General features: G+C 40.7%; 1 protein-coding gene across 4 annotated transcripts in view; it reads left to right on the top strand.

Moving 5' to 3' along the window:
* Nucleotides 1-26684, top strand: part of PLD1 (phospholipase D1) — a 256470-nt gene extending 229786 nt beyond the window's left edge. For all 4 annotated transcript variants that reach the window (XM_020980417.2, XM_020980414.2, XM_020980429.2 and 1 more), the window contains 5 exons: nucleotides 1911-1960; nucleotides 2864-2998; nucleotides 16491-16644; nucleotides 21807-21924; nucleotides 23747-26684. In XM_020980417.2, coding sequence (XP_020836076.1) covers nucleotides 1911-1960; nucleotides 2864-2998; nucleotides 16491-16644; nucleotides 21807-21924; nucleotides 23747-23971 — 682 coding nt within the window. In that variant the 3' untranslated portion in view covers nucleotides 23972-26684. The remainder of the gene's footprint in view (nucleotides 1-1910; nucleotides 1961-2863; nucleotides 2999-16490; nucleotides 16645-21806; nucleotides 21925-23746) is intronic.
* The last annotated feature ends 829 nt before the right edge of the window (nucleotides 26685-27513 follow it).

Here is a 27513-nt window from a genome sequence, read left to right as displayed (position 1 = left end):
GGCACTTTTTAAATGTTTATCGATGGATTGATTGACTCTGCATTGGTGGAGAAACTTTCAACACCAGGAATCCCACATACTATCAAAATCACAAGTTTGGGCCAAAAAGAAGCAAAAAAGGAAGGAATGTTCTTTGGGACAGTTGAAAAGTACTTACTAGTGGAAATCAGGTTTCCAGATTCAGTAATGCAAATATAAATCTGGAACTCCTTCTAACTCACCTTGCTCAGCATCCGTAAGCAGAACCTTGCCTGAGGCAGGGACTGAACGATGGAAAAAGCAGGTGAGCATTTTCTTGTCATTTCCCAAGAATTTCTGAAATTTTCTTATTTCTTAACTTTGATCTCAGGAGGAAATGATTCATCCTTCAGGCTTAACCTGTCAGCTAAGTGACCTGGTGGCAGTTTCCCATATCTGTGCCTCTCAGAGTGCCTTAGAGCCTGATTACTCATATAGGTACCTTAGGATTGCTTCCTTGTCAGAACTCGCTTTGGTTCCTTCCATTGCAAATCAAGTGACATTTTTAAAGTTGATGCCATTCTCTGCAGATTCTTGTTGCTTTCTACTTTGCACTTCCTAGAGTTTTTGGGGAAAAATGTCATGTTTTCCTTTAGCCACAGTCAATAAGGGTCTCCTGAAATTTCACCTAGTCTTCATTATTAGTTTGGAGGTTTCCATACAGCAATGTCAAAAATGCCCATTTCAGGAGCTTTTTGGTATGACAAAAGCATTACATCATATAAAATTGGATCATATCTACTTGATTTGCCATTCTCAGATGTTTTGGGGAAGACTGTACATCTCAATTCTTTTCTACGGATTTTTAAAAGTTGAGTTTCAACCCAATTGAAACTGACATGATTAGTGTTTACTAAAGAACACAAACCCAATCCTTTTATCTGCTAAAATGTCTTTATGTATACTTCATTCAAAATAATATCAACATAGTTTAAGCATGACTGTATTTTTAAGTGTTTTAATTGTATTTATAGAGCAAGCAGATGGAGCATGGGATCTTCATTTTTGCCAATAGAGCTAATTCATGATTTTTTTCCCCCTGTGGAATAAAGTTGAACACTGGACTTGGAACTAACTTAGTACTCTACTGATCTAAATAAAAATAGAACATGGTTCCAAATGGCATCTGTGATATCTGTGCACCCTCTAATGTTCTCTATATGCTGTCTTGCCTATGGGTTCCTAAGATCTCTTCAGTCTCTGTCCCTTTTTAACTCTCCCTTCCCCCCTCCACTCTTTCTATAATATGGAATGAAGATAAATGTATGTAGTTACATTTTGCCCTTGGAAAGTTCTCCCACTGTCTTCTGTGATTCAGGAGAGTAGATGGTATATTCAATGGGCATTGAACCTAGGCAACTCAATTGGGCAATGTCTTGGAAAACAAAACAACCAGTTAATGGGCAGAATGTTTTGCAACCTTCCAGCCAGTTTTCTTTGCATTACATAGGCATAGCTAAAACACTCTTTCTAAATTGTTAACTCTTTATGTTTGTCTAGAGAACTAGTTTCTTATGAAGCAATATTTTTTCTCTCAATTGAGGAAGTTTGAACATATTTTAGTTATTGCATGTCACCTAAATTCCCAGAGGGAAAAGATTCATTTGTAACTGTCTTTAAATCTCTAAATTCAAACACCGGCTTCATAGCTTCCCCGTGTACTTACTCCACAGAAACAACATTTGCCATGGGTAATATCATTCAAGTGTTTGAGTATTTTAATTTAATGCTTCACAAGTGAAACTTGTTATCTTGAAAGCACCAAAATGTTTTTAAACAGGCTCCTGTTAGTCTTTCATGTGATAGAGAATTAGTTTTTACCATCACCACTGAAATGACATTGGGTGACTTCAAAATGCTGATAATTGTTCTTCTACCTTAAATATTTCCAGAACCATGTGCAGGGGAGAAAATTCCATCATTGGACAATTAAAAGCTGAGAGTAAGTGATTTGTTTCTTATTTACCTTTGATTATGTTTGGTTACCAGAGAAGGAGAGCAGTGATAGTCTCATAGCAAATGGTATCCTAGACTGGGAGGTAGAAGAGACCCTTGAAGAACATTTGGCCCAATCTCCTTGTTTCTCTAGCTGAGGAAGCTTAAACCCAGAGAGATACATTTACATGGCAATGATTAAACAGGGAGCAAGTGTTAGATCCAGCATGCCCTTGATTCTAGATGAATCCAGTGTGCTGCCCAATGCATCCAGCTGATAGCAACCTCATGGTCACCAATATGGGGGAAGAAGGGTGGTGGAAATGGGGAAAACCAACAATGGTTTTATTAGGAGCGGGTATGTTGTCACGGTTATCTAATTATAGAAAACTGTTCTTGAATCATTTAAGCCAGCTCCCATTAGTGCAAATTACAAATCCCCTGAAGGGGTGGAATGTATTTGAATTCTCACTACTCAAAGTTGTAATCATGTCAAATATGGCCATTGGTTATATTTATAACCTAATGGAAAGACAGTGAGACCACTTCATTACGCAACCACTTCAAGGAATTCATTGTTCATACTAATTGGGATGATAGCTAGTATTTATTAAGTGTCTACTTTGTGCTAAGCACTGTGCTGAGCATTTTGAAAATATTATCTCATTTGATCCTCATGACAACCCTGCAAGATAAGTGCTGTTATTATCCCCATTTTACAGTTGAGGAAACTAAGGTCAGCAGAGTCAGAGATAGTTACCTTCTAAAATGATGGTGTTGTATTATAATCTTTTATTAACATTATTAGATGGGTTCAGTTAGTGAGGGTTATGCCTATGCATTACTTTTGAATAAATTAAACTGATACACCTGTCACAGCAATGAGAATTTTTCCATTTTTAATCTACAGTTGGCAATCAGTGGATAAATTACATATCGTTCTGTGGACTTCGAACACATGCAGAACTGGAAGGAAACCTTGTCACGGAGCTCATTTATGTCCACAGCAAGTTGCTCATAGCAGATGATAACACTGTCATTATTGGTGAGTGAAATGATATCTGAGTTATTCATCCTGGTGATTTCTGGAATAATTGTGATTATTCCACAGGAAGGTGCCATATTTGTGTGAAAAATCCCTCCGCTCATGCAGATTGCAACCCAAGGCTACCTTAGTCAATAATTTCTGAGGACGCTTGCAACCTGTTTGAGTTTGGAAACATTCCTTTATCTTCCTACCCTTTAGTTTTCTCCTTTTACAACATGAGGGGGTTAGAGTAAATTAGGAGGGCTAAGGTTCTTCCCATCTCTAAATCTTTGGATGATTTGATCTCTTTATGTATGTTAAAAGTGTGGATTCCTTTCATGTTGGTTAGACTAGATGACCTCTGAGGTCTTTTCCAACTCTCAAATCTGGTTACTGTCTGAAATTCCCAAGTACATGGAGTTGGCTAGGTCCTAGGAAGCATATGGTATAATAAGCAAGAAAATAACAATGATTTACACACATCAGTGCCAGCTTAGCAATTCCAGAAACAGTTCCACACTATTCAAAACAGAGAAGTATTTGTTTGCCACTTTGCTCCAGGTTCTGTCTTCTGGACATAACCAAAAAATAGCCTTAGTGTTGTGAAGCAGACTGTCTAATTGGTAGTATAGGTTGACCTCAGGGATCATGTCTGAATGATTTTTTTTGTATGACCATAGACCAAAGGTCCTCAAATTTTCCCTGGTAAGGAGAATTGTAATGATGGGCTAGTCCAGGGAAGGAAATGATGCAATCTCAAGAGTGTTTATCATTGGCTGATGTTGGCATCTGACATTTGTTTACCCCACCCTAAATGATACCCACTTGCCTTGATATAACCTGTCTGTGCTCTATCTGCAGGGAAATCCACATTTTCCCACCTCTGAATTTTTGTTACATTTGCTACATTCCACTAATACTTCAGAATTCTCTATGAAAGTACAGGGAAGAAGAATGAGCTATTACCAGTTTTTCCCATTTTTTTTTGGTTTGTGTTGATTCCCTTTGTAGTCACAATTCTACGTATTTCTTTAAAGTTAAACTCAAGCTTCTTAGCTAGATTTGAGAGATATAAGACACTAAATCTTGTAAGATATATGGAGTTCCCCCTGGGTTTGTGCAGGCTTCTGCTGGAGCTCTATGTAAAGCCTTGAATGGCTTTTCCTCATCTTATCCAATGTCATTGACCCCTGATACAGACAGTCTCATCAAAGAAACCAAGGAAAAAGTCCAAATCTTCTGTACCGTAGGAAGTTCAGGAGGCCCTTCCAGCCCAGATGGGGATGGGGGTGGGCAGAGGAGATAAGTAACAAGGCTTCTTCTCCAATCAAAATTTTTTTTTGCTCAGGGACTATAAAGTCCTTTCCTTTCCACTGCCAGAACTCTTTGGTTCTAACCATCTCAGCAGTTCTATACAAGGCCCCAAAAGGCATGACCAAGTCCCTCAACGAATCCAAACAGGCTTCCTAGGGAGGTGCCAGGCTCACAGCCGCTGAACAATCCAGATATGCTCTCACTTAATGGAATGTGACAGGTGGTTCCAAGGCTTGTCTCACTTTTATCCCTGCATCCTCAGTGCCTAGGACCATGCTTGTCACATAGTAGGTGCTTAATAAATGCTTGGTGTTTGCTTCCTAGAGGAATGTAATGGGTGGTTCCAGGGATTGTCAATCACTTTTGTCTCTGTATCCCCAACGCTTAGCACTATGCCTGACACATAGTAGGTGTTTATCAGATGCTTTTCGAATGCAGGAATGAAGCTCCTGGGGCTTCACATACCCTACTCTCTGGCCATACAAGAAACTTCTTTCTCACTTCTCTCAAGGACACTCTTTGCTAACTAGTCAAAAGCCTGAGTCCCAGGTTTATTTTTAGATTAAACTTGGCAGTGATAACAGGGAGGGCAAAGCAGTTACTGCTGGCAAAACTAAAAAGGAAAAAACAAATTGGCCAAGAGAAAAGTCTCTAATTCTGCTCAGCTCTACCTAGGTCCTAAAATGACAGCTCTGGATGCTTGTCATTTAAAGGTCATTTTTTCTCTCCTTTGGCTTGGTTTTACATAATATCCAAATGTAGAATAGATTTTGACTGCAGAACCAACATTGAAAGAGATTAGAGGAGGAGCACTTGAAAAACTTGGGCTCTGAACCCCCAAAGGCCAAATTGCACTTGCATTAGTCAGAATTGATAAGTTTTACAAAACAACTCTTCATTCATGACAAGGAAAATCTGGTTCTTAGAGTCTCAACAGGCCATTATTTACCAGTACTTAAAGGTTTGGCTTCCTTTTTTTTTTTTTTTTTGCTTTCCTCCCTAAGAACAGCATGACTCATAGAAATGATTTCCTTTCTCAGAAGAAAACTGGAGGTGTTTTGTTCTTTTTCATCTTAATAGAAAGGCCTGGCTCTGAGTAAGTGGACACACTGCTGGGGAGCTACGGTACTCTGTTGGCCTCCTTTGGAAAGAAGGAATACAAGGCAACATTTTCAGATGCCCTCTTTCACATAGCGACAGATAAGTCAGATTTTGACAGGGATGAAGAGGCGTCTTCAAAAGTTTTCCAGACTGTGGCGAAGTATTTAAGGACCTTATCTGAAAGAGGTCAAAGACGCCTGTAGCTAAACTCTCCAGCATGGTGGCAGGAGGCATGATAGATTTGGAGCGGCTCCCAAATTAAGTCATAAGATTTGAAGGGGGCCCCCAAATCTTTCTTTGTCCTTTCTCACAAGGAGGGTGCCCAGGAGCACAGTGTAGAGGCTGGAGTTCAAAGCTACCATTTCTTTCATTTCTTGCTCTGTTTTGTTTTGACACAACATGTATTCTCCAACAAACTCCATCAGTACATTCTCTGGAAAAAGTCAGTTTATGGCTTCTTAAGAGGGAAAGAGAAAGGAGATTTTCCTTCATTTTTCTAGTATGGTATTAACGTGGTACATTGTTATTGTTGAGTTGTTTTCAGTTGTTTCTGGCTCTTTGTGACCCCACATGGGGTTTTCTTGGCAAAGATACTGGAGCGGTTCACCATTTTCTAGTTACTTTTCCCATCAGAATTGCCTTCATTGTTACTATTGTTGAGTTTTTAAGCTCTGTTTCTTTATCCTTTCTTACTTATTATGTCTTCCCATGTTTGTATGAATTCTTCATACTTACCATTCTTCCTCTGTAAAATCTGAATAATAATAATAATAATAATAATAATAATAATTATTATTATTATTATTATTATTATTATATCACCTACCTCCCAGGGTTGCTGTGGGATCAAATGATACCATATATGTGCAGAGTTTTGCAAACCTCATGCTCAGACTTTTCAGTTGTGTCTAATTCTTCATGGCTCCTTTTGGGGGATTTTCTTGGCAAAGATACTGGAGTCATTTGCCATTTCTTTCTCCAGCTCACTTTACAGATAAAGAAACTGAAGCCAGCAGGATTAAGTGACTTGGCCAGGGTCACACAGTAAGTGTCTAAGGCTAGATTTGAACTCAGGAAGATGAGTCTTTCTAACTCCAGACCCAACACTCTATTCACGGCACCACTAGCTGCCCCTTGCAAACCTTAAGAACCTATATTAATGCTAGCTCTAATTTCATTCAGCACAGTAATATTTGTTTACATTCATGTACCACGGGTTGTACAGGCAACAGTTGTTGGACAGTTTATTTGCTATTACAAATAACATCATTGTGAACATTTTGGTACCACTGAGGTATTTCTTGCTTTCATTAGCCCCTTTGGGATAAAGCTTCAGAGAGGATCTTCGGACCAAAGAATATGAACAATTAACACAAATTTTCTTGCTTAATTCCAAATTCAAATTGAAAAAAAATTATATTAGTAATAGCTGCTATTTCTATGGAATGTTTAAGTTTTGCTAAGTGATCCCATCTGAGCCTCACATCGACCCCATGAAAGAGATACTACCGTCACTTCCATTTTACAGATGAGGAAATTGGAGATCAAAGAGGCTGAGCATAAGCTCTGGTGACTTATCTAATTAGCAACTGAATCACGATTCAAACCTAAGTCTTCCTGATTCGAGGGCCAGTTCTCTAACTGTTGTACCACATGGTTATTGATTACATGATTAATGGTGCAATCTCCAAGGTGAGATGCACAGGATTCGTGGTAAGCAGAGCTGCCTAGAATAATGGGTAATTAAAGGAGATCACTGGAATGAGAAAATAATTTTTTTTTCCTGAGGCAATTGGCATTAAATGACTTGCCCTCAGTTTACCCATTTGTAAAATGGAAATAGCAGCACCTGTGAAGATCAAAAAGGATAATATATTTATCTACAAATCACTTCGTTAATCTTAAAGTGCCATAGACATGTCAGTTATTAGAGAAATACAGTGACTGGTCCAAGGTCACACAGGTTACCATTCACCATACCAGGATTCAAATCCACATCCTCTGACCCCAAGTCCATCATTATTTTCACTTTACCATGCTGACTCTCAAAAATAAAGAATTTGGGGCAGCTAGGTGGTACAGTGGACAGAGTACTGGCCCTGGAGTCAGGAGAACCTGAGTTCAAATGTGGCCTCAGACACTTGACACTGTGACCCTGGGCAAGTCATTTAATGCCAATTGCCTCAGAAAAAAAAATTATTTTCTCATTCCAGTGATCTCTTTTAATTACCCATTATTCTAGGCAGCTCTGCTTACCACGAATCCTGTGCATCTCACCTTGGAGATTGCACCATTAATCATGTAAACTATCACCTTATTAGGTGTTACAAAGAAGCAAAGTTTGCTTTGCCATTAGGAAAATCTTCCAAACAAAGACAGCTGTCCAAGAGTGGAATGGGTCGCGTTAGGAGGTAGTGATCCTCCCCCTCATTGGAGGTCTTCCGGCAGAGACCGCATGACCACCTGTTAGATGTGTCTGTGTGTATATATATATATATATATTATATAAATATATATATATATATATATATATTATATATATATATATATATATATATATATATATATATGTATATATATATATATATATGTATATATATATATATATATATGTATATATATATATATGTATATATATATATATATATATATATATTATATATATATATATATAAGTGTTTATACATACATACACACACATATAATGTATGCATGTGTGTGTGTGTGTGTGTGTGTGTGTGTGTGTGTGTGTGTGTGTATGTATAGTTGAGAGGAAAGAAAGAAAAAGGGAGAGAGAGAGAGAGAAAGCACCTTCAAATTTGCCAGGTACTTTGCATATGTATTTTCTCACTTGATTATTGTTCATATAAGGGTTGGGCTATGTAAGCTTCCTTCCAACTCTGATATTACATGATTTTCCTATAAAACAGATGAGGCCTCCAGAATCTAATATACCCTATTAACAAAGAGACCCAGTTAACATTTGGATGGCATTTCTACACATCAATATCTTATTTTAATTTTGAGCAGACCTAGTCCAACCCAGCACCTCCTAATGGTTTGGCATTTGTCAACTTCACTGAAAATTTGTGGCACCACATTTCTTCACATTCCGTGTAACTCGATGAATATGTATTAAGTGCTTCCTACCCTGTGGGTAAGGCACATCTCTCCTGTAATGTAATGCTTCCATTGACTTGCATGGACCAGGAGTGAGTGGTACTGTTGCATGGTCCCATAGAAATGATCTAAAGAGTGTTGAGATAAGGAGGAGAGGGCACGACCATAGGATTATAGCCTTAGAACTGGAAGGGAAGTTAGAGGTCATCTGGTTCAATATTTTTTTATAGATGAGGAACTGAAGCCCCAAGGGGTTAAACCACTTGCCCACGTTCATAAGGTGGTAAATGTCAGAGACAGGATGTAAATCCAAATTCTCTGAATCCAAATCCTCTTGCTACCCTATCATCTGCTACCCAACCCTAGTTAGTCCTAAATTCAGGTACATTATGGAGTCCATTGGCTTTCATGGGCTGGCCATCAGAGCTAACCAGTGCCAGGGCTATCTCCAGTCCCAAACAATGGATTTACCAATGGACTTTTGGAACCCAGCCCATTGGTAAGTTTTGAGTAATTTAGTGCACTGAGGCAGCATTTTTTCTACAACCAAACTGTAGATCTTGAGCTGCATGTGGTCATTTTTAGTTTCAAGCAACCAGGCACAACATTCATTCATTTGTTCACTCTACTAGTGAAACTGCTAGGTGACCCAGTAGATAGAACTTTGGACCTCAGAGTCAGGAAGTTGTTGTTGTTATATAAACATTTTAGTCACGACCAATTCTTCATGACCCCATTTGGGGTTTTCATGGCAAAGATGCTGGAATGGTTTCCATTTCCTTCTCTAGCCCATTTTACATATGAGGAAACTGAGGCAAGCAGGGTTCAGTGACTTGCCCAGGGTAAAACAGCTAGTAAGTGTTTGAGGCCAGATTTGAACTCAAGAAGTTGAGTCTTCCTGACTCTGGGCCTGGGGCTTTATTTACTGCACCATCTACCTGCCCCGGAATCAAGAAGACCTGAGCTCAAATCCAGCCTCAAACATTTACTAGCTGTGTGACTCTGGGCAAGTCACTTAGCTAACCTCCATCTGCCTCATTTTCTTTATCTATAAAACAGGGATAATAATAGCACCTACCTCTAAGGTTTATTGTGAGGATAAGATGGGATAATATTTGTAAAATGCTTTGCCAACCTTAAAGTACTATATAAATGCTATTATTACTATTCTTTCATTCATCAAGCATTTATTAAGCATGATTATTGACAGGCACTATGTTAGATCCTGGGAATACAGAGAAAAAAAATGAGACATTCCCAGCCCTCATTAACCGTGCATTCTATTGGAGGGATGCCTCTGAGCATAGCATTCAGGATAAATAAAGGGGTCATCAGATCATAAATTTAGACAGGGAAACGTACTTAAAGGTAGTCTGGCCCAAGCCCCTTATTTCATATCTCTTGCCCATAGAGGTTAAGGATTTTGTTCAAGGTCACATGGTTAGCAAATGGCAGAGTCAGGGATTGGACCCAAGCCTCTGCCTTCAGAGACATCACCCCCCCCCACTGTACCACACTCCCTTAGAGGACCAACTTTCTCCAGGTTAAGAAAGACAGAGAAAGGAGTGAAACCTCTATTTTATGCCTTGTAAGGATCTCAGGATTTTCATTCTCAGAGAAAATTTTGAGGGAACATCGTTGTTTCCAAAGAGTATTGGGCCTGCTCTGTTTGGCCCCAGAGGACAGAGCTATGATCAATGAGTAGAATTATAGGGCCAAAGATATAGAGTTGGAAATGACCTAACATAGGGTCTAAACTCTCATTTTACAGATGGGGAAACTAAGTTACAGAGTGCTTAAATGTCTTGTCCAGTGTCATAGAGCTAGTAAGTGTCTTGAAACCAAGTCTAGTTAGTACCCTAGTATCCCCTAGGCCATGCAAAGGGGAAAATATTAATTTGGTTTAATTAAAAAAAAAGCTTCCTAACAATTTGTGTAGTGTAAATGTGACAATGGTCCTTCTCAAGAAGTGATGTGTTCCCCTTCTCTGGAAGTTTTTAAGAAGAGGCTGGATGATTATTTGTTGAACGTGCTGTAGTGGGAATTCTTTTTCTAGGCTGGAGGAGATTGGCTCCCCTCTGAAATCCAGCACTTCAATATGTCCCCACGACCTGCATTTTGCCGTCTTATAGAGCCGTCCTTTCTTCTGGAAAGTCTGCATGAGAATATTATGTCATACTGCACTACAGTGATGACAGCCAGTGATCACGTATTTGGGAGTTCATCATTTACTTTTGTTCTCACATGCGAGTATCACATGGGTGAAACGGTAGCACAGGGAGATTGTGATGTGTTCAAAATGACACAGTCATTGGGAGAATTGGGACTGACTGCCAGCTACCTGCAGTGTTACCTCCTGACATGGATGGAGAGGCATGCCTTGGTCTGCCAGCACCATAGCAGAGGAAGATAAACATGGTGTTCCTCCTTCTCCCAGGAAAACTAGAACTGGATTTTCTTGGAATAATTCTATTAAATCTGAAAACTGAATTAGCTTAGTTATGTTTTGGAAAGCTAATAGAACACCTTTGCATTAATTCTAATTTCGAAATTTTCACTAATCCTAATATGTTAAGGGGAAGAAAGGTTGGCCCAAGGTTATGGGCCTAGCAAACTTCTGTCACTTTTGAAAAAATGTATTTCTGATAAATTACTGACAGTTGATAGGATTTAGACTGAGCTTAAAAAATACCTTGGAGGCCACTGAGTCAAGGGGATCTTACTTTGAGCTCCATTGATGTCCAGAGCATCGATAGATTTCACAATGTCTTTTCACTTAGATGGAGAAAAAAAAATACGTATTTATTTTCACTAAAACCTCTAATTGAAATTTGGTATTTCTTTCAATAATTTAAAAAAATATGATTTTTGAGGAGCCCATAGGTTTCACCATACTATTAAAAGGGTCCATGTCATAAAAAAGGCCAATGTAGTCCAATCCCCTCAACTGAAGCCCAGAGGAAAGGAAGTGACTTCCCCAAGTTCACATAGGCAGTAAGAGGCAGAGTTGGAATTTGAAACTAGGTCATTTGGCTTCAAATTCAATGCTATTTCCAATACCCCCCTCACTGACTCTAGGTTGTACTTCCTGTAGATACCGAACCACAGAAAATAGATTCCTAGAATCTATTCCTAGAACTTAGAATTTAGTTGCTGACTGTATTACTGACTATAGCTATTATTTAACACATAAGAAGAAAAGTGTTTAAGTGATTAAGGTTTTAAGGATCTAATCACAGATTTGGTGCTGGAAGGAACCTTAGAGACCATTGATTGAGTTCAAACCCTTCCTCCATTTTGAAGGTGAGGAAACTGAGGCACAGACAAGTTTAAATTACTTGCCCAGAACCACTCAACCCCTAAGTTTCTGAGGCAAGATTTGACCCTGGGTCCTTCTGACTTCAAGTCCAATACTTCCTGTAGTCTCCACCTATATGTGACAGAGCAAAGTGAACACCTAGAATTAAGCTCAGAAACAAATGCTGGAACAGAGATAGAAGGAGAATTGGGAATTGCGCCAGATCTATAAAAATGGGAGCTGCTTCCCACTTGATAATTGGTCAAGGGGTATGAACAGGCAGTTTTCAGAGGAAGTAATCAAAGCTAATCATTGAGATGTGAAACACCCTCTAGAACACAAGGACAAAGTTACTGAGAAACAACACTTAGGAGTTTGGAGGATTGCAATCGGGCTAAGGCCATTAGCTATTTTCACATATTCCTGCCTTGAGTTTTGTTTTTGGTTTTTGTTTGAGTTTGTGTTTACCAGAAATTACCTTCTCTTGGCTTCTGCAGCCCTCCACCAACAAAAAAAAAAATATGATGTCCCTTGTGCCCCAAGTTCTTCCTGATCCCCTGCCTCTCTTGGAGGTGTTCACAGTGCCTAGAACATAGCAGATGCTTAATAAATGAATACTGTCCAAGGAGCTATCAAGAGGGATCATGGGGTCATAGATTTGGAACAGGAAAGTGTCTCAGGGCCATCAAGTCCAACCCACTGGGTCCCAGTGACCTACCCAAAGTCATACCATTGGTAAGTATCAGAGGAAAGATTTGAACCTAGGTCCTTTCACTTCAAAGTCAGTGGTTTTCCAACCAGCCCTCCTTTGGAGTAGGAGAACTCCTCTTCCCCAGAGGTCCTTCAGCCCCACAGTAGCTGTCACCATGTTTTCCTTGTCGCTTTATTGATGGAGCCTGCTGCATCCCTGGTAATAAGAAATCTGGGTTCTAAGGTGCCACATGGCTGACTCACAGCTTGCTGTGACTGGATTCATTAAAGCCCAAGGGGCTGTTGAATGACGTCTACTTCTGAATTAATTTCCAATAGTCCTTGCTTTACTCCATAGCTATAAGCCTCTTCTATAGTCATCTCTTACGCCATTTAAGGGGACCCCAAGCTCAGACTGGCTCATGCATCTGGGTAACTCAGGAGTCAGGCTGAGGTGGCAGAAGACAATGACAGGCTGAATCTCCCTCAGCGCCTCGTTGGGTGACCCAAGGTACCCCTTGGAACAACAGAATTATTTTTGCCTTTTGTATCCTGGAGAAGCTTTGCTTAAAAAACCCATCTGGAGCTCTAGGCCTGTAGCATCTCCCCCATACATGATGTGAGCTGTAACCACAGGTAAGCTGCTGTTGCTAGGATGAATTTTGGAATGCAAGAGGTTTCATTCGCCCCAAACCATTCCAACTATTTGTTGGTGGTAAATGCCATTATTGCCTGATGATCACTTGATCTGGGAGAGAATGCTTTGGATTCAGCAGGTGTGCCTATGAGGAGGAAGCCCAGTGGATAAAGAAAATTACTTCCCCTTTCTCAGGCAGCCACTTTCAAGAGCTCTTCAAACAGAAAAGTCTTTGGCTACTGCAGTGGTCAAAAATAACGGCATAAAGGGGATTGTGTGGCTGACGCAGGATGTTTTGAAAAGCAGTCCATATTGCCTTCTCCCCAAAGCCAACCCTTTTTAGGTTCTTTCAGTTCTTCTGATTGCTTCAGAAAAAGCTGCGGTTAGATGATGGTCTCACTAACCCTCTTTTTATTACTTCTGAGATTCTGTTGTCTCTAGTCCAGGGACTCAGATAGTTTTATTTTTGTTTTTGCTTAAAACACAGAGATTCTCAATCTCTCTCTCCTTTCTTCCCTTTTTTCTTCTCCTTTTTCTCCTCCTCTCTCTCCCCTCCTCCTCCTCCTTCTCCCTCTCTCCGTCTCCCTGTCCCTCTCTCCGTCTCCCTCTCCCTCTCCCTCTCTCTGTCTCTGTCTCCCTCTCCCTCTCCCTCTCCCTCTCCCTCTCCCTCTCTCTCTCCCTCCCTCTCTCCCTCCCTCTCTAACTGTGACTCTTAGCAAGTTATTTAACATCTTGGTGCTCACTGCAGCTCTCTGAAACTCTTAGCTGAGAGAAGGTCCTGACCTACATTGGTAGAGAGACTTTCCTCACCTGGGAATTCTCTCTTCCAGTGAAATCAAAGGTCCAATCACTAACCCTTTAACAGAGGATATCAGCATCGAGTATCAGCTAGAAAAGACCTTAAATCATGCTGCTCAGAGCCCTCAATTGACGGATAAGGAAAATGAGGCCCCAAGAATGAAGACATCTCCCCAATCACAAAGCTGGTCTGTGGTAGACCAGTATTAGAATCCAGTTTTCTGACTGTTGAATGTTTGTGGTATAGAAGAAAGAACACTGTCCCTGGACCTGGTGGGTTCACATCGCTCCTCTGTCACCTGCTACCCATGGGTTTTGGGCAGGTCACCTCATTCCCCTCATCGTCAGTCTCCTCATCTGTAAGATTACGAGGGTATTGAGCTCAATGACATCTAAGGTCCATTCAATCTCTAATCTATGATTCTGTGGCCCTAGCACCATGCTCCCTTGAGAAACTAAGAGCTTAGGTGGAAAATAATGACAAAGAATGAGAATGAATCCCTTTTCCTGGTGATTCAGGTGAAGGGTAGCTTCTAATCTGGTTTTTATGGGGGAGCCTTTTATATAATATATAGAAAATTTTTTAATAGAAGTATCTATTTCTAAAATAAGTAGTTTCTAAAATATAAAAAAAAAAAACCAAAGGGAAGGCAAAATAATCATTCATTCATTTAATAAACATTTACTGTATTAAGTGTCTACTATATGCCAGGCACTGACAAAAATGTTAAAATCCCTGCCTTCAAGGAACATTCTGTGGGGGTGGGGTTGGGAAGGAAGAAAGGGGTAGAGATACAAGTAAATACAACTCAGTTTCAAGAGGATGGGTACTGATAACTTGGGGAATCAGGACAGGTGTCTTTTGGGGTGGACATTTGAGTTGAACTTTGAAGGGAGCTAAGCAGAGACTGTTCTCATGCCCCATTAATAAAACAAAGAGTTTAAAACTAAAAAATAAACTAATAAAATTGGGGGGGGGAAGAATGCCTCACCTGAAAAAAAAATCTTAAAGTTCTAACTTACGGGTTGGGAGAGGGAAGGACATTGTAGTTGCCTTCAAATATTTGAAGGGCTAAAATGAGAAGAATAATTAGGCTTATTCTGCTTGGCCTCAGAAGGCAGAACTGGAATGGCAGGTAAGGAGGTACAAAGAGGCTACCTTGGGCTTAATGTCAGGAAGAATTCCCTCACCCTGAGCACTATCTCAAAGTGGAATGGATTATGTCAAGAAGTAGTGAGTCATCCCATACTGGATGTCTTTAGGTAAAGCTGAATGACCTGTTGTTGGGGAGGGTGGAGATGGGATTCCTGGTCAGCCTGAGTTGAGCCAAGTGATGTCTGAGGTCCCTTGCAGCTCAGATTCAATGTCACCTTCTGTGACAACTGGTAGTTAGTGTGAGTTCCAGGATGTAGGTAGTGTGGTGCAATGGGCAGAGGAAGGGCCTTGGAGTAAAGAATATTGAGGTTCAACTCTTGTCTTTGACTGATACACAGATAAGTCACTTAACCTCTCACCTCTTCAGGCTACTCTCTAAGACTGACTTCTCCTCATAGAGGAGGCATGTCAGGGGAGGAATTTTCCACCACCAGGAAGTTCTCACTCTAAAAGCACAGATCCAGTCTAAAAAATCCCAAGGCCCTGCCTCAAGTGCTAAGCATTCAAAGACAAAAACAAAATCACCCTTGACCTCAGGGAGCTTAAAGTCTACTTAATATAACAGATTATCTTGTATTTATTCACCTGGGAACATGTTGTATATTTTTGTTGTCCATTTGTTTCAGTCATGTCCGACTCTTTGTGACCCATTTGGGGTTTTCTTGGCAAAGATACTGGAGTGGTTTGCCATTTCCTTCTCCAGCTTATTTGACAGATGAGGAAACTGAGGCAAACAGGGTTAAGTGACTTGCCCAGGGTCACACAGCTAGTAACAATCTCACTTGTTATTTGTATCCCTAGCACCTATACCTGACCTCATCCCCTCCACCCGTCCAAAAAAGTTTTGAACATCAACTAATTTGATTCCACAAGTGTTTATTAAATGCCTACTGTGTGCCAGGCACTGTGCAAGGTGCTAGGAATACAAAGACAGAAGCAGTTAAGTCCTTATGGTGGATCCATTCTACTAGAATGGAGGGTACCAGTGGGCAGCAATTCACAGAAGAGACAAGGGGTAGAAAAGGCACTTAGAGATCATCCCATCCAATGCCATCATTTCACAGAGAAAGCTAGGGTACGGAGAAAGGGAGTCCATATTGAGAGGTGACCTTTTAATAGTACCCAATAAACAGCTGGGATTCAAACCCAGGTCATCAGACTCCAAAATCAGCATTCTTTTCACTTCATAATGTATACTTGGGACTGAACAGGATTATGACTTTCATCAACATATCTGAATTTAACCATGCACTGAGAAAAACCCATAAAAGGTTCCTAATCTTCCATGGCTTAAAAAAATCAGATAATTGCCATGTAAAAGGATGGTGTTTTAAGTGGTGAAAGTTGTGGGCTTTTAAGGTTGAGAGAAAACATTTTCATTTCTGTTTTTCCCCAGGATCTGCAAATATAAATGACAGGAGCATGCTGGGAAAGCGTGATAGCGAAATGGCGGTCATTGTGCAGGACACTGAGACTGTCCCCTCTGTGATGAATGGAGAAAAGTACCAGGCAGGGAGATTTGCCCAAGGACTGCGGCTGCAATGCTTCAGGTAATGATATCACCTGAAGGAATAGCTTGAGGATGTCTATAGCTCAAGGCTACCCACGTTCTTCAAATGATTTCCTATGAATTGAGTCTTATGATTCCAGAAACAGATGTTTTCCAAAGGGGCTCTGATCTAGTTTCTCAAAACATGGCTAAGATAGCTTCAGTTATTAGGTTATCAGGGTTAAGCTATTAGGTGTTTCTGAGCAGGCAACATTCCCACTTTCATGAGAATGGAAACAGTGTTGGATTCAATTGGATTTGATTTTGTTTTCAGTTGTGATCTGGGCACATGAATCTGCCTACACAAAGAAGCCACTTCATCAAATTTCAGCCAACAAGTATTTATTAGATGCCTTCTGTGTGTAGACACCATAATAGGCTCTGGGAAAGATAGAAAATTGAAAAAGAGAAGTAACAGCCTCCAGGTTGCTTATAGCCTATTAGGGAGTTATAACACATAAGCATATCACTATAATACATGAGGAATGCATTAGAATGAAAGAATGAAATGAATAATGAGAAAGCATTTATCAATGTACTTACTATGACTCAGGCACTGGGCTCAGCATTGGAATACAAATGCAAGAGTGAGACATTTCTTGACCTCAAGTAGCTTATATTCTAATAGGGAGAAATAACACGTAATGTATAGGGAAACAAAAGCCAGAGAAAGGAGTGTCTGTGGGACACAGGGGAGAGTTGGAGAGCTGCAAAACAAAGCAGCACGTGGAGTCCAAGGGAGAAAGATCATTGCTGATTGTTGAGAGCTGAGGAGGAGGCAATCAGAGAAGGCATCGTGGAAGAGGTGACATTCTGACCTGACCTGATGGATAGGATTTCAACAGGAAGCAAGACAGTCTAATAGAAGGAGAAGTAGGATGGAGATAAATCTTGACTCCATCCCCTGACTGTATGATTTTAATTGTTTAGCTTCTCTATGCCTCAATTTCCCCATCTCTAACGGAGGATTTGTAAAGGAAAATAGAATAGATTCCTTTAACTCAGCTATTTCATTCTAGAACCATGCTGTCACCATTTGGGCCATATGGCGATTCTGGACCCTGTGGGTAGAATTATGACATGTTCAAATGCAGAAAATAGAGGTTGAAAAGAACATGGCAAGTGAAAAAGCTGCTTATAATCCAAGATGTGCGGTCCTCATCCCATTGTACTAAATCTAAGTGAAAGTGATGTGGGCTCTTTGGGGAAATGTCATTGCACAGGCATGGCTGGAGAAGTTAATGCTATGCTCCAGCCCTTGTCAAGGTCCGTATTTGGAAACTGGTTCACCCGCAGATAGGAAAGCAAAGGAGCCCTACAGCCTTGTGCAAATGGAAATGACTAATCACAACCCACAAGACTGTGAGCCCTGTTGTTTTTGTCCCATTCGAGAAAGAAGGACTTTTGCTGTCTCTTGTGGTCGTCTAATTCATCAAATCCGGTTTTCAAAGTTGAGACTTCTCTTCAATATCTTCCAGTGTGCTCCGGCATCTTATTCACTGCCATTATCACTGGTGATTTCACCTTTTTGCCACCCCTCCACCTCCTTCAAAGTAGGCTGAGCTCTCAACTTTATGTTTGTTTGTTTTATATTTTTTCTAATTTGGGCCATCTAGCATGTGGTCCACCTACAGAAAAATACCCACAGGCCCCTTCCTCATAAATAACCACACTCACACATGCACACTCACACACACATCTATGCATACACACACACATACACATCCTGTCTTGGACTATGGATACCTACACATTCTCTTCCACCCATTTGAAGAAAGGAATCATTCCGGGACTAGCTTTTCACTTTGCCATGTTGCAAAACATAGATAATGTATTAGAGAACAAGGCTGCTGCTGCTGCATTGTGGCAGTCGATTTCTAATTTTTAGTGAGAACTGTTCCCAAAGATAAGCCATGTGGCCCCAAACATAGCTATTTCTCGCTTACAAGCCTAACCTCAAACCCCCTTCCATCTGGGCCATTTCTGAACAGGCAGGAAGACACATTTCCATCAGAACGTGACTCTAAGCAGACTCCGTGACAGTAGTTCATTCTGATGAATAATCAGCATGCATGTGAAATGTTCATTAAGGGCTGAAAAATTATTCAAACAAAATTCTTCTCTTACAATATGTATTGATTTTAAAATGTAACATTTAATGTGATGAAAAACAAGAGCAGCATCTTTTTTTATGAAAGAAATGAGAGACAGACAATATCAAAATCATTCTTTGCATTCCAGTTTTTCCATGGCCCTAGTTTTTCTGCTAAGTGATTGTTCTTGTAACATTTGGTACAGAATCCAATGTATTTCCCATAAATGGTAGCTTCTCAACAAGGATAACATTGACAAAAATGACAAGGATGATAACAATGATGAGATAATATCAACCAACAGATAAAATGCCACCTACATTCGTAGAATGCTTTGCCTATACCAAGTATGTGGGCAGCTAGGTGGCACAGTGGATAGCACTGGGTCTGGAGTCAGGAAGACTCAGCTTCCTGAATTCAAATGTGACCTCAGACACTTACTAGCTGTGTGACCCTGGGCAAGTCACTTAATCTTGTTTGCCTCAGTTTCCTCATGTGTAAAAATGAATTGCAGAAGGAAATGGCAAGCCACTCCAATATCTCTGCCAAGAAAGCCCCAAATGGGTCACAAAGAGTCGGACATGACTGAAACAGCTGAACAACAAATACCAGATATCAGATATAAACTGTACTAAGGCCTTTGGGGTCCATTTGTCCCAAAGCCCATTTATTTGGAAGAATGCTTAGGATTGTTGGTGCTACCAGCAGAGGGGCCCCCATTCAGGTGGGCCTTTGTTCTGCTCTCTCTTTTTTCCATAGAGCTCAATTGAGGTAATATAGGTGCTTCAGGGCAAATGGACCTGAAGAAGATAGAAGTATAAAGGCTTTGGTAAGATGAAAGGGTATACAGCATTCAAGTTTAGTGTTGTCTTCTTGGTTTAGGGGTACTTAGCCGGCTAACTGGCCATGTTTAAGTAGATTTGGAAATGACCTAGAGGTCTCTGGATGATAATGAAAACATGCATCAACAATACAATGCTGTTGCTTTTTAAATTAGCACAATATTGGTCTTTTTAGGCACAGTGCCTCACTAGCCTTCAAAAGCCTACTTTGTCTTATAAATTACAGAAATATAATACCAGGGTTCTAATTCCCACTTTACAGGTAAGACAAAAATTAAGAGGGTTTCAGTGACTTACCCAAGGTCATATGTCTCCTACGTGGGAAAGCCAGGACCTAAAATGAAGTCTTCTTATTCCAAGGCCAGCACAAGGCCACCTATTTCTCCATTGGACTTACTGGCCATCTCTGATCTTATGGCCTCTCCAGTTAACTTGGAATTGTTATACCTTTTTCCAGGAGTACAGACTCCTTCCTTGTAGCTGGGGTGCCTTTGACTGTCTTGCTTGGCTCATTCTTTCAGCGTGGCTTTAGAGTCAGAGATCCTGGGTTTGACTTGGCTCTGTCTATTTGCAATTTTGGGAGTCTCGGCCAAGTCCCTACCCAACTCTAGTCTCTCTCTCTAGAAAGTCAGGGGATTGCACTAGGAGAATTCTCAAATCCCTTCAAGCTCTAAACCTGTGATTCCTCATATCTCTTTTCCAAAAAGGCCCATGTCTATTATATACTCTCCTTTGATCATTCCAACTAGAACACTACTCTTTGCTCTTCCCACTTCGGCAGACTGTGGGAATTTTTTCTTTAATAAATTTTATCGATACCTTTTGTTTTATACCATAGTCATTTCAGAAATTACTCCCCTATTTCACCTCCAAGCTGGACCTTCTTTTATAACAAAGAAAAATAATTCAGTGAAAACACCTGCTACCTGGAAGCCATCTGATAACATATGCAACATTTATCCCTAGTAACCCTGCACTTCTCAGCCAAGAAAAGAGAAGTACGTTCTTAGTTTTCACTCAGTTGGAGCTTCCTTAGTGATCTTTTCATTGACATCGTCATTATGCAGCAGTCCATTTATTGATGCAGATTGGTGAGAGGAACTTGCCCAAATCCAAAGAATTAACGCATGGTTGAGTTCATTAACAGAAAAATACATTCTTGAAAACCCACTCATAGGTTAGCCAAATAGTCTTGCTTCTTTCTGATTTGAGGGCCAGGACTCTATGCACCATACCAGCTAGATACCACTTATAAATTCTAATACTGTGCTAATTTTAAAAATAGCAACACTGTATTATCAATGCATGTTGTCATTATTACCCAGAGACCTCTAGGTCATTTCCAACCCTACTTAAACATAGCCAGTCACCTTACTAATTCCTCTTGAACTAAGAATACAACACTGAACTAGAATTTCCTCATGTGTTTGTGACTCTTTCATCTTATCCAGGTTGTTATAATTTTTGATCCTGTTCCCCAAGGTCCTGTCCCCAGTATCCTCAGAGATTTCTTCCCCAAAGTAGTGTCATCTGCCACCTTCCCAGCAAGCTCTATAAGCTTCCCATTCACCCATAGTGGGAAATCACTAGGTCTCATTACAAATCATTAAAAATGTCAATGGCATTTATCAATTCCCTTTTTGATATCAGTTATTTCCTGATACACACACACACACACTGAACTTTCCCTTGTGACAAAGAAAAAACAGTTAAAACTGACTTATTTAGCAATTGAATCTGCACACATACTAACATTCACACCCATAAGTCCCCCATCTCTCTACTGATAGGAGGGAAACATGTTTCATCACTTCTTCCATCACCAATGGATCACTGCTGCCTTTTAGGGTTGTTTGCACTAACAACGTATTGGTGTATCTTATTCTTCTAGTTATGCTTACTTTAAACTCCTTGCTCTTAAAGGTTACTTTTGTTTTCCTCAAAGGAAAAAAAAATGAAAAAAAAAATGAGGGTTTCTTTTTTTTGTTTTTGTTATTTGCTTTTTGTTTCTTCTTCCTTCCTTCCTTCCTTCTTTCCTTCCTTCCTTCCTTCCTTCCTTCCTTCCTTCCTTCCTTCCTTCCTTCCTTCCTTCCTTCCTTCCTTCCTTCCTTCCTTCCTTCCTTCCTTCCTTCCTTCCTTCCTTCCTTCCTTCCTTCCTTCCTTCCTTCCTTCCTTCCTTTCCTTCTTTCTCCATCTCTTGGTTACCTTTTATTTTGCTTGTCTGGCAGGGTGGTCCTTGGCTATCTTTCAGAGCCAACTTCAGAGATTCTAGATCCTGTGAGTGACAAATTCTTCAAGGAAGTTTGGATTTCAACGGCGGCTCGGAATGCTACCATATATGACAAAGTAAAACTCATGTTTTTCCATTTTCCCATTTTAAGGCACTTATGGGGGGAGGGGGAAGGAAAGATCCCAAAGGCAGAAAAGGTTTGGTTTTATGTTGGCTTTAGCCTTGCTCAATTCATTTTGTTAGAATAAACTTTCTTCTCTAAACAAACAGCCTTCAAACCAAAACAGCCACATGCCTCCATAAAAGATCCAGTTTTAGCTACCTAAACTTGATGACTCTGAAAGAATCATACCTTCTCATTGATCAAAGGAATCTTGGAGTTTCTGTAGTCCAATTTCCTACCATATGCAGGAAACTCCTTCCCAGTGTCCTTGATCAGTGGGAATTCAGGCCCTATCTGAACACCCTTAGAGATGAAGAACTCACTATTTAATGCTACAACCTCATCTATTATATAATTATATAGTATTGTATATTATAGAATTATATAATAATTACTATTGTTTTTATTCATACTATTGGAAAGGAATCAGACCTGTGATTTCATTGGTACAAGGAACTCTTACATGTAGAAGTTGCCTCAGCCAGTACAGGTTGGCACTTTCTTTACCATTTATGGTCCTAGAGGGTTCCTTAGAGCACTAAGAGGTTCAGTGACTTGTTCAGGGTCACACAGCCAGTGTAGGTCAGAGGCAAAACTTGAACCCGCATCTTCCTGGCTTCAAAGCTAGCATTCTATTTCTCTACAGCATGCTGTCTCATATTTTTATCATAAATAAATATTGTATAATTTTATTTATTAATCAATTATTTGTGATGATGGTGATGGTGATGATGATGATGATGAGTTCTACTGTCAGGAAGACCCAGGCTCAAATCCATCCTCAGACACTTATTAGCTATGTGACTCTGGGCAAGTCACTTAACCTCTGTTTGCCTCAGTTTCCTCAATTGTCAAATGGGGATAATAATTTTGTAATTCTTTGTGAATCACAGAATTTTTTTTTACATGGAAAAAGACATTTAACTCTAAGTCTTTTTAGCCTAGAACTAAGTTGACCATCGATATTCAGCTTTTGTTTTAATGCTGTTGTTTACTTTTTTACTTTCAAGCTAGATGTCTTCATCTTAATTACTGGTCTGAGCATTACGCAATAGTAGCAATAATAGTAATTACTAGCATTTACATAGGACTTTAAGGTTTAGAAAGAACTTAATGTATTTTATCTCATTTGATTTCTTGACAACTTTATGAGGTAGCCCCCCATTTTATATATGAGGAAACTGAGGCTTTCTCAAGGTCACAAAGCTAGAAAATGCCTAGGCAGGATTTGAACTCAGCTATTCCTGATTCCAAATCCAATGTATCACAGAAACATTGAGAGAGAGGGAGAGACAGACAGAGATGGAGACAGACAGAGACAGAGACGGCTGATTGTTATGCATTTGCTAGCATTCCCCTGCCTGAGGGCCTTGGTTTCCTCCTTTGTAAAATAAGAGAGTTGCACTGGATAGCCTAGCTCTGGCATCTTCTCATTCCATGAATCATGGAGAGTACTTACCATCCCTAGCCTTCAAATTCACCCTGTGTTTTGTATTGAACAAGTAGACCCAGCCGTATGAGTCATATAGATCAAGCAGGGCTCTCCAGCTGCCACTTTAAAAGCCATAACCCACTGTGGCATGGAAGATGAACAGCATCACCCATCTCATAATGTTCTTTGGAGCGTTCTTTGTTTTGATGGATCTGTGTACCCCACAAAACTAATAGGCTCTGCATAAAAGCTGACTGTCCCGACTGAATATTTGCCATAAAATGTGGCTGCTGACATTTCCTTGGAAACGCCATGTGATGATTCATCTGTCTTGTTCTCCCAGGTATTCCGATGCCTTCCCAACGATGAGGTGCACAATCTCCTACAGCTGCGGGAGTTCATTACCAAGCCGATATTAGCAAAGGAGGAGCCTGGTCGAGCAGAGGAAGAATTGAGAAAGATCCGTGGGTTCCTCGTACAATTCCCTTTTTATTTCTTGTCTGAAGAAAACTTGCTGCCTTCTGTGGGAACAAAAGAATCCATAGTGCCCATGGAGGTCTGGACTTAGGAGGGTGGAAGATGTCTTCCCTGGTCCCCAGTTTTGCACACAGAGCCAGGCTCTCCCCACCAAAGAGATCTCTGCCAACCTTCCCGGAGCTTTTAAAGAATTTAGATCTTCCGGACAGAAAGAGGCACAACTAGAGTTGTGAAGACACTGGAAGTCAGAACCAGGCAGTGTCTTAGATAACGTGCGTGTTCGACACAGAGCACTGACTTGATTGGTGATGTGACATGTGATTGCATGAATCCCACAAGAGGGAGTAAATAATCCCAAGTGGAAATGTAGAAGTTGTGCCTACAAGTGTGCAGGGTGGCCGGAGGAGCCTTGGACCCGCTTCCCCTTCTGTGACTGCTGGAGCTGTTCAGGTCCCATAGGTCATCAAGGTGCAGCTTTAGATATGATCTGCACCCAAAGACGAGATTGCTTGATGCTGCCAACAGCCCACAAGTGGTCCTTGGCCATCCATTCCCAAAGTAACGTTGTTCACCCAGCAAGAGGGATTAGCAATCGTCCCACTCGGTTAAGTGTTGTTGGCCCTTTCTCTTTCTCAAGGAATGAAAGGGCTGAGCTGACTTATCTCTTACTGCAATCCCACATTAGGTGCTGCCTTTCCCCTAACCCTCAAGCCTTGTTGTTTTGTCTGACCTCACCCCAATAAGAGAGGAATAGAAGCTGTAAACAGAAAAATTTAGGTTTCATATCAGGAAAAATGCCCTAACAATGAGAGCCATCTAGTTGTAGAATGAATGGGCCACCTAGAGAAATGGCAGGTCCCCTTCCTTGGTGGTCTCCAAGCTGAGGCTGGAGGAACTTTTGTTAAATATGTTAGAGTAGGGATCCCTTTGGTGTACGGGCTGGCTGGCTAGCCCAAGAGGCCCCTATCCAACTCTGAAATTCTGAGAAAAGATTTCTACAGGCTTGTTGTCAACCCAGGAATTATTAAGGTGGGCCACTGTGACAGAGGCAGGCTAACCAATCAAATTCGAAAACATGAATCTGTCTCCATTCATTCTTAAAACTCGACTTCGAACCTCAGTGGAGGTTCTATGCACAGATCAAGGAGCAGAAGAAGCTTCTTAAAATCCTGTAAAACCTCTTTGTCTGTTACCACAGTTGGCCTTTGAAATTTTACAGTTTGCCATCAAAATAGCAAAAGCAATTTTTTTTTCAGGAAAATCAGTCCTTGCACAATCTGTGCTTTGTTAACAAGTCAGACCCACAGTTGTGGCTCACACCTTCCATCCTGTCTTCTTCATGAACATTCAGAGAAGAACCACATGCCATGTACATCCCATGGAGTAGTGAACTTGGAGTAGTGAACAAACACGAACATTCCATAAGGGCTAGCTGGAGGTTCTATCACTTACCCTTCCAGCTGTCCTATTTACTTCACTATTTACTAGGCTGAAAGCCTCCTGTGAGGGTATCATGTACTTCAGCTCTGGGTGCACTGATTTCCCAAAGGGCATCCCATTGCCCCCAGAAGAGTAGTCAACATGGATTCACAAACTCCTCAATTGAGTCATTGTTAACCTTGGTTGTATCATATGTGGTGCTATAAAGGAGTCTCGGAAAAGAGTAAGACATTGCCCTTGACTGAATGAGTGTAAGACTTAGGATGTGTATTCAAAGAAATAGCTAACAACGCATTGAAGGTGGCATAAGATCTAGATTGGGAAGAATCCTTAGACATCAGTAGGACCAACCTCATTTTACACATGAGGAAGCTGATGCTCAAAGAGGCTGCCCACAGAAGAGTAATAAGTAGAAGAGCCAGGATTAAAAACCCAGGCCTCTGGCTCCAAATTCACCATTAGGTTTGCTTCTGGATACCAGGGAGGAGGGAGAGGGCTTGGGAAAGCCAAGTGCTAAATGGAGGCATAGAAAATATGCAGTACGGAAGTTAAGATCACAGAATCATAAGATCACAGATTTAGAGCTACAAAGGACCTTCTAGGTGATCAAGTCCAACTACCTAATTTTCAGATGAAGAAACTGAGTCACGGAGAGGTTACATGATTTGCTCAGGATAACACAGCCAGTGAGAGGTCATGAATTGGCATGATCAAAGGAAAGATTCATGGATGGGCTGAGACTAAATAGCTAAAAGAATAAAATATAGCTATAAATACATAATAATCCACAGGACAAAGTTCCTTGCATATTTGGCAATGGGTGGCACCTTAAAAATTATCCATTCCTTTTCTCTCACTTCACAAATGGGGAAACTGAGATCCAGGGAGCTTAAGCAAACCACCTACCTAGCATCTATCATGTAGGTAAGAAGTACTAGAACAAGATTTTGAACCCAGGTTGTATGGCTCCAAAGCTAGGGCTCATTTTGCTGCATCACGCTGGAACCCTAGTGACTGCAGTAACTAGCAGAGCCAGGATTTGAACCCAGGCTATCTGATGCCAAATCCAGTACTCCTTCCATGACAATACACTCCATGCAGCTATTAGGATGATCATTTTACAAGATGAGGCAATGGACACCCAGTGGTGTTGAGCTGACTCTCCCAGAATGACCCAGATTTGGACTCAAACCCAACTCTTCTGACTCCTATTCCCAGTGCCAAGACACCGATGAAAGAGAGAGCTAGCAACAGGAGGGAAGCTGTTTGAGCTTTAGACCAGCTTTCTTCCTGCCGGCTTCCATTTAGAGTTTCTTTTGCTTGCCTTGTTTACAATGCTAAAAAATGAAGAAAGATTGTCGCCACTTATCCCAGAAGGTGAGAGGTTCATGTGTGTGTGTGTGTGTGTGTGTGTATAGCTTTGAATTGCATCCCAGCAATGGTGGATTTTGTACACTATCCTGAAGGATTGCTCTTGAACCATACAACCCTCAGCACCTGCTCCACTAATCATGTGCAAGGGCTGAGTGAGGAAATCAGCCTAACTCATTCTGAGACAATACTGTCCTTCCCAAACAGAAACAATTAAGTTTCCCTAAAGCCCAGTCTTTACAAACTACACACCCAGGAAACGTCTGGTTTAATCTCCAGCATGCAAGTGATTCAGAGTGCTGAAAAGCTACTATTAACCTTTCTGACGTTTCAAATGGACTATGAACTTAATAGATGTGTACAGGCAAGATACCTGCAACCCTAATGTTCTGTGTAAAAATACATCTATTGTCAGGGAGGAAGGGGCCTGTCGTAAAAAAAATAGATGAGCTGAATGTAAGGGAACGTGGTTATAGCCATGACATGGCCCCACGCAAACCAATTCCAACTGGTGAACCTCAGTGGATTCAACGTCCTTTAATGCACTGTGGTCAAGCAGAAGATTTGTAGTTGCTACATTTGGTACTGCAGATTGCAATGCAACAAGCCTTCCATCGGGTCATCTTAAGACCTAAAATCACAGGACTGCCTTAGAGGGTACCATATTTTGTTTGCACGTTCTAGAATCACTATAAGGGGCATGTTTAAAAAAAAAAAGCACCATAGCCTGAGGGATTAGGCCCCATGTATGATATCCTTTTCTTAAGTCGTCTCAATCTCTAGACAATTCATCTCTTTCAGACTTTATAAATTGTTTTAATA

The sequence above is a fragment of the Phascolarctos cinereus genome, unplaced genomic scaffold (genome assembly GCF_003287225.1).
Source record: "Phascolarctos cinereus isolate Bilbo 61053 unplaced genomic scaffold, phaCin_HiC Scaffold_7;HRSCAF=346, whole genome shotgun sequence".
NCBI classification, from domain to species: Eukaryota; Metazoa; Chordata; class Mammalia; order Diprotodontia; family Phascolarctidae; genus Phascolarctos; species Phascolarctos cinereus.
This window is presented reverse-complemented; position numbering and strand designations above follow the sequence as displayed.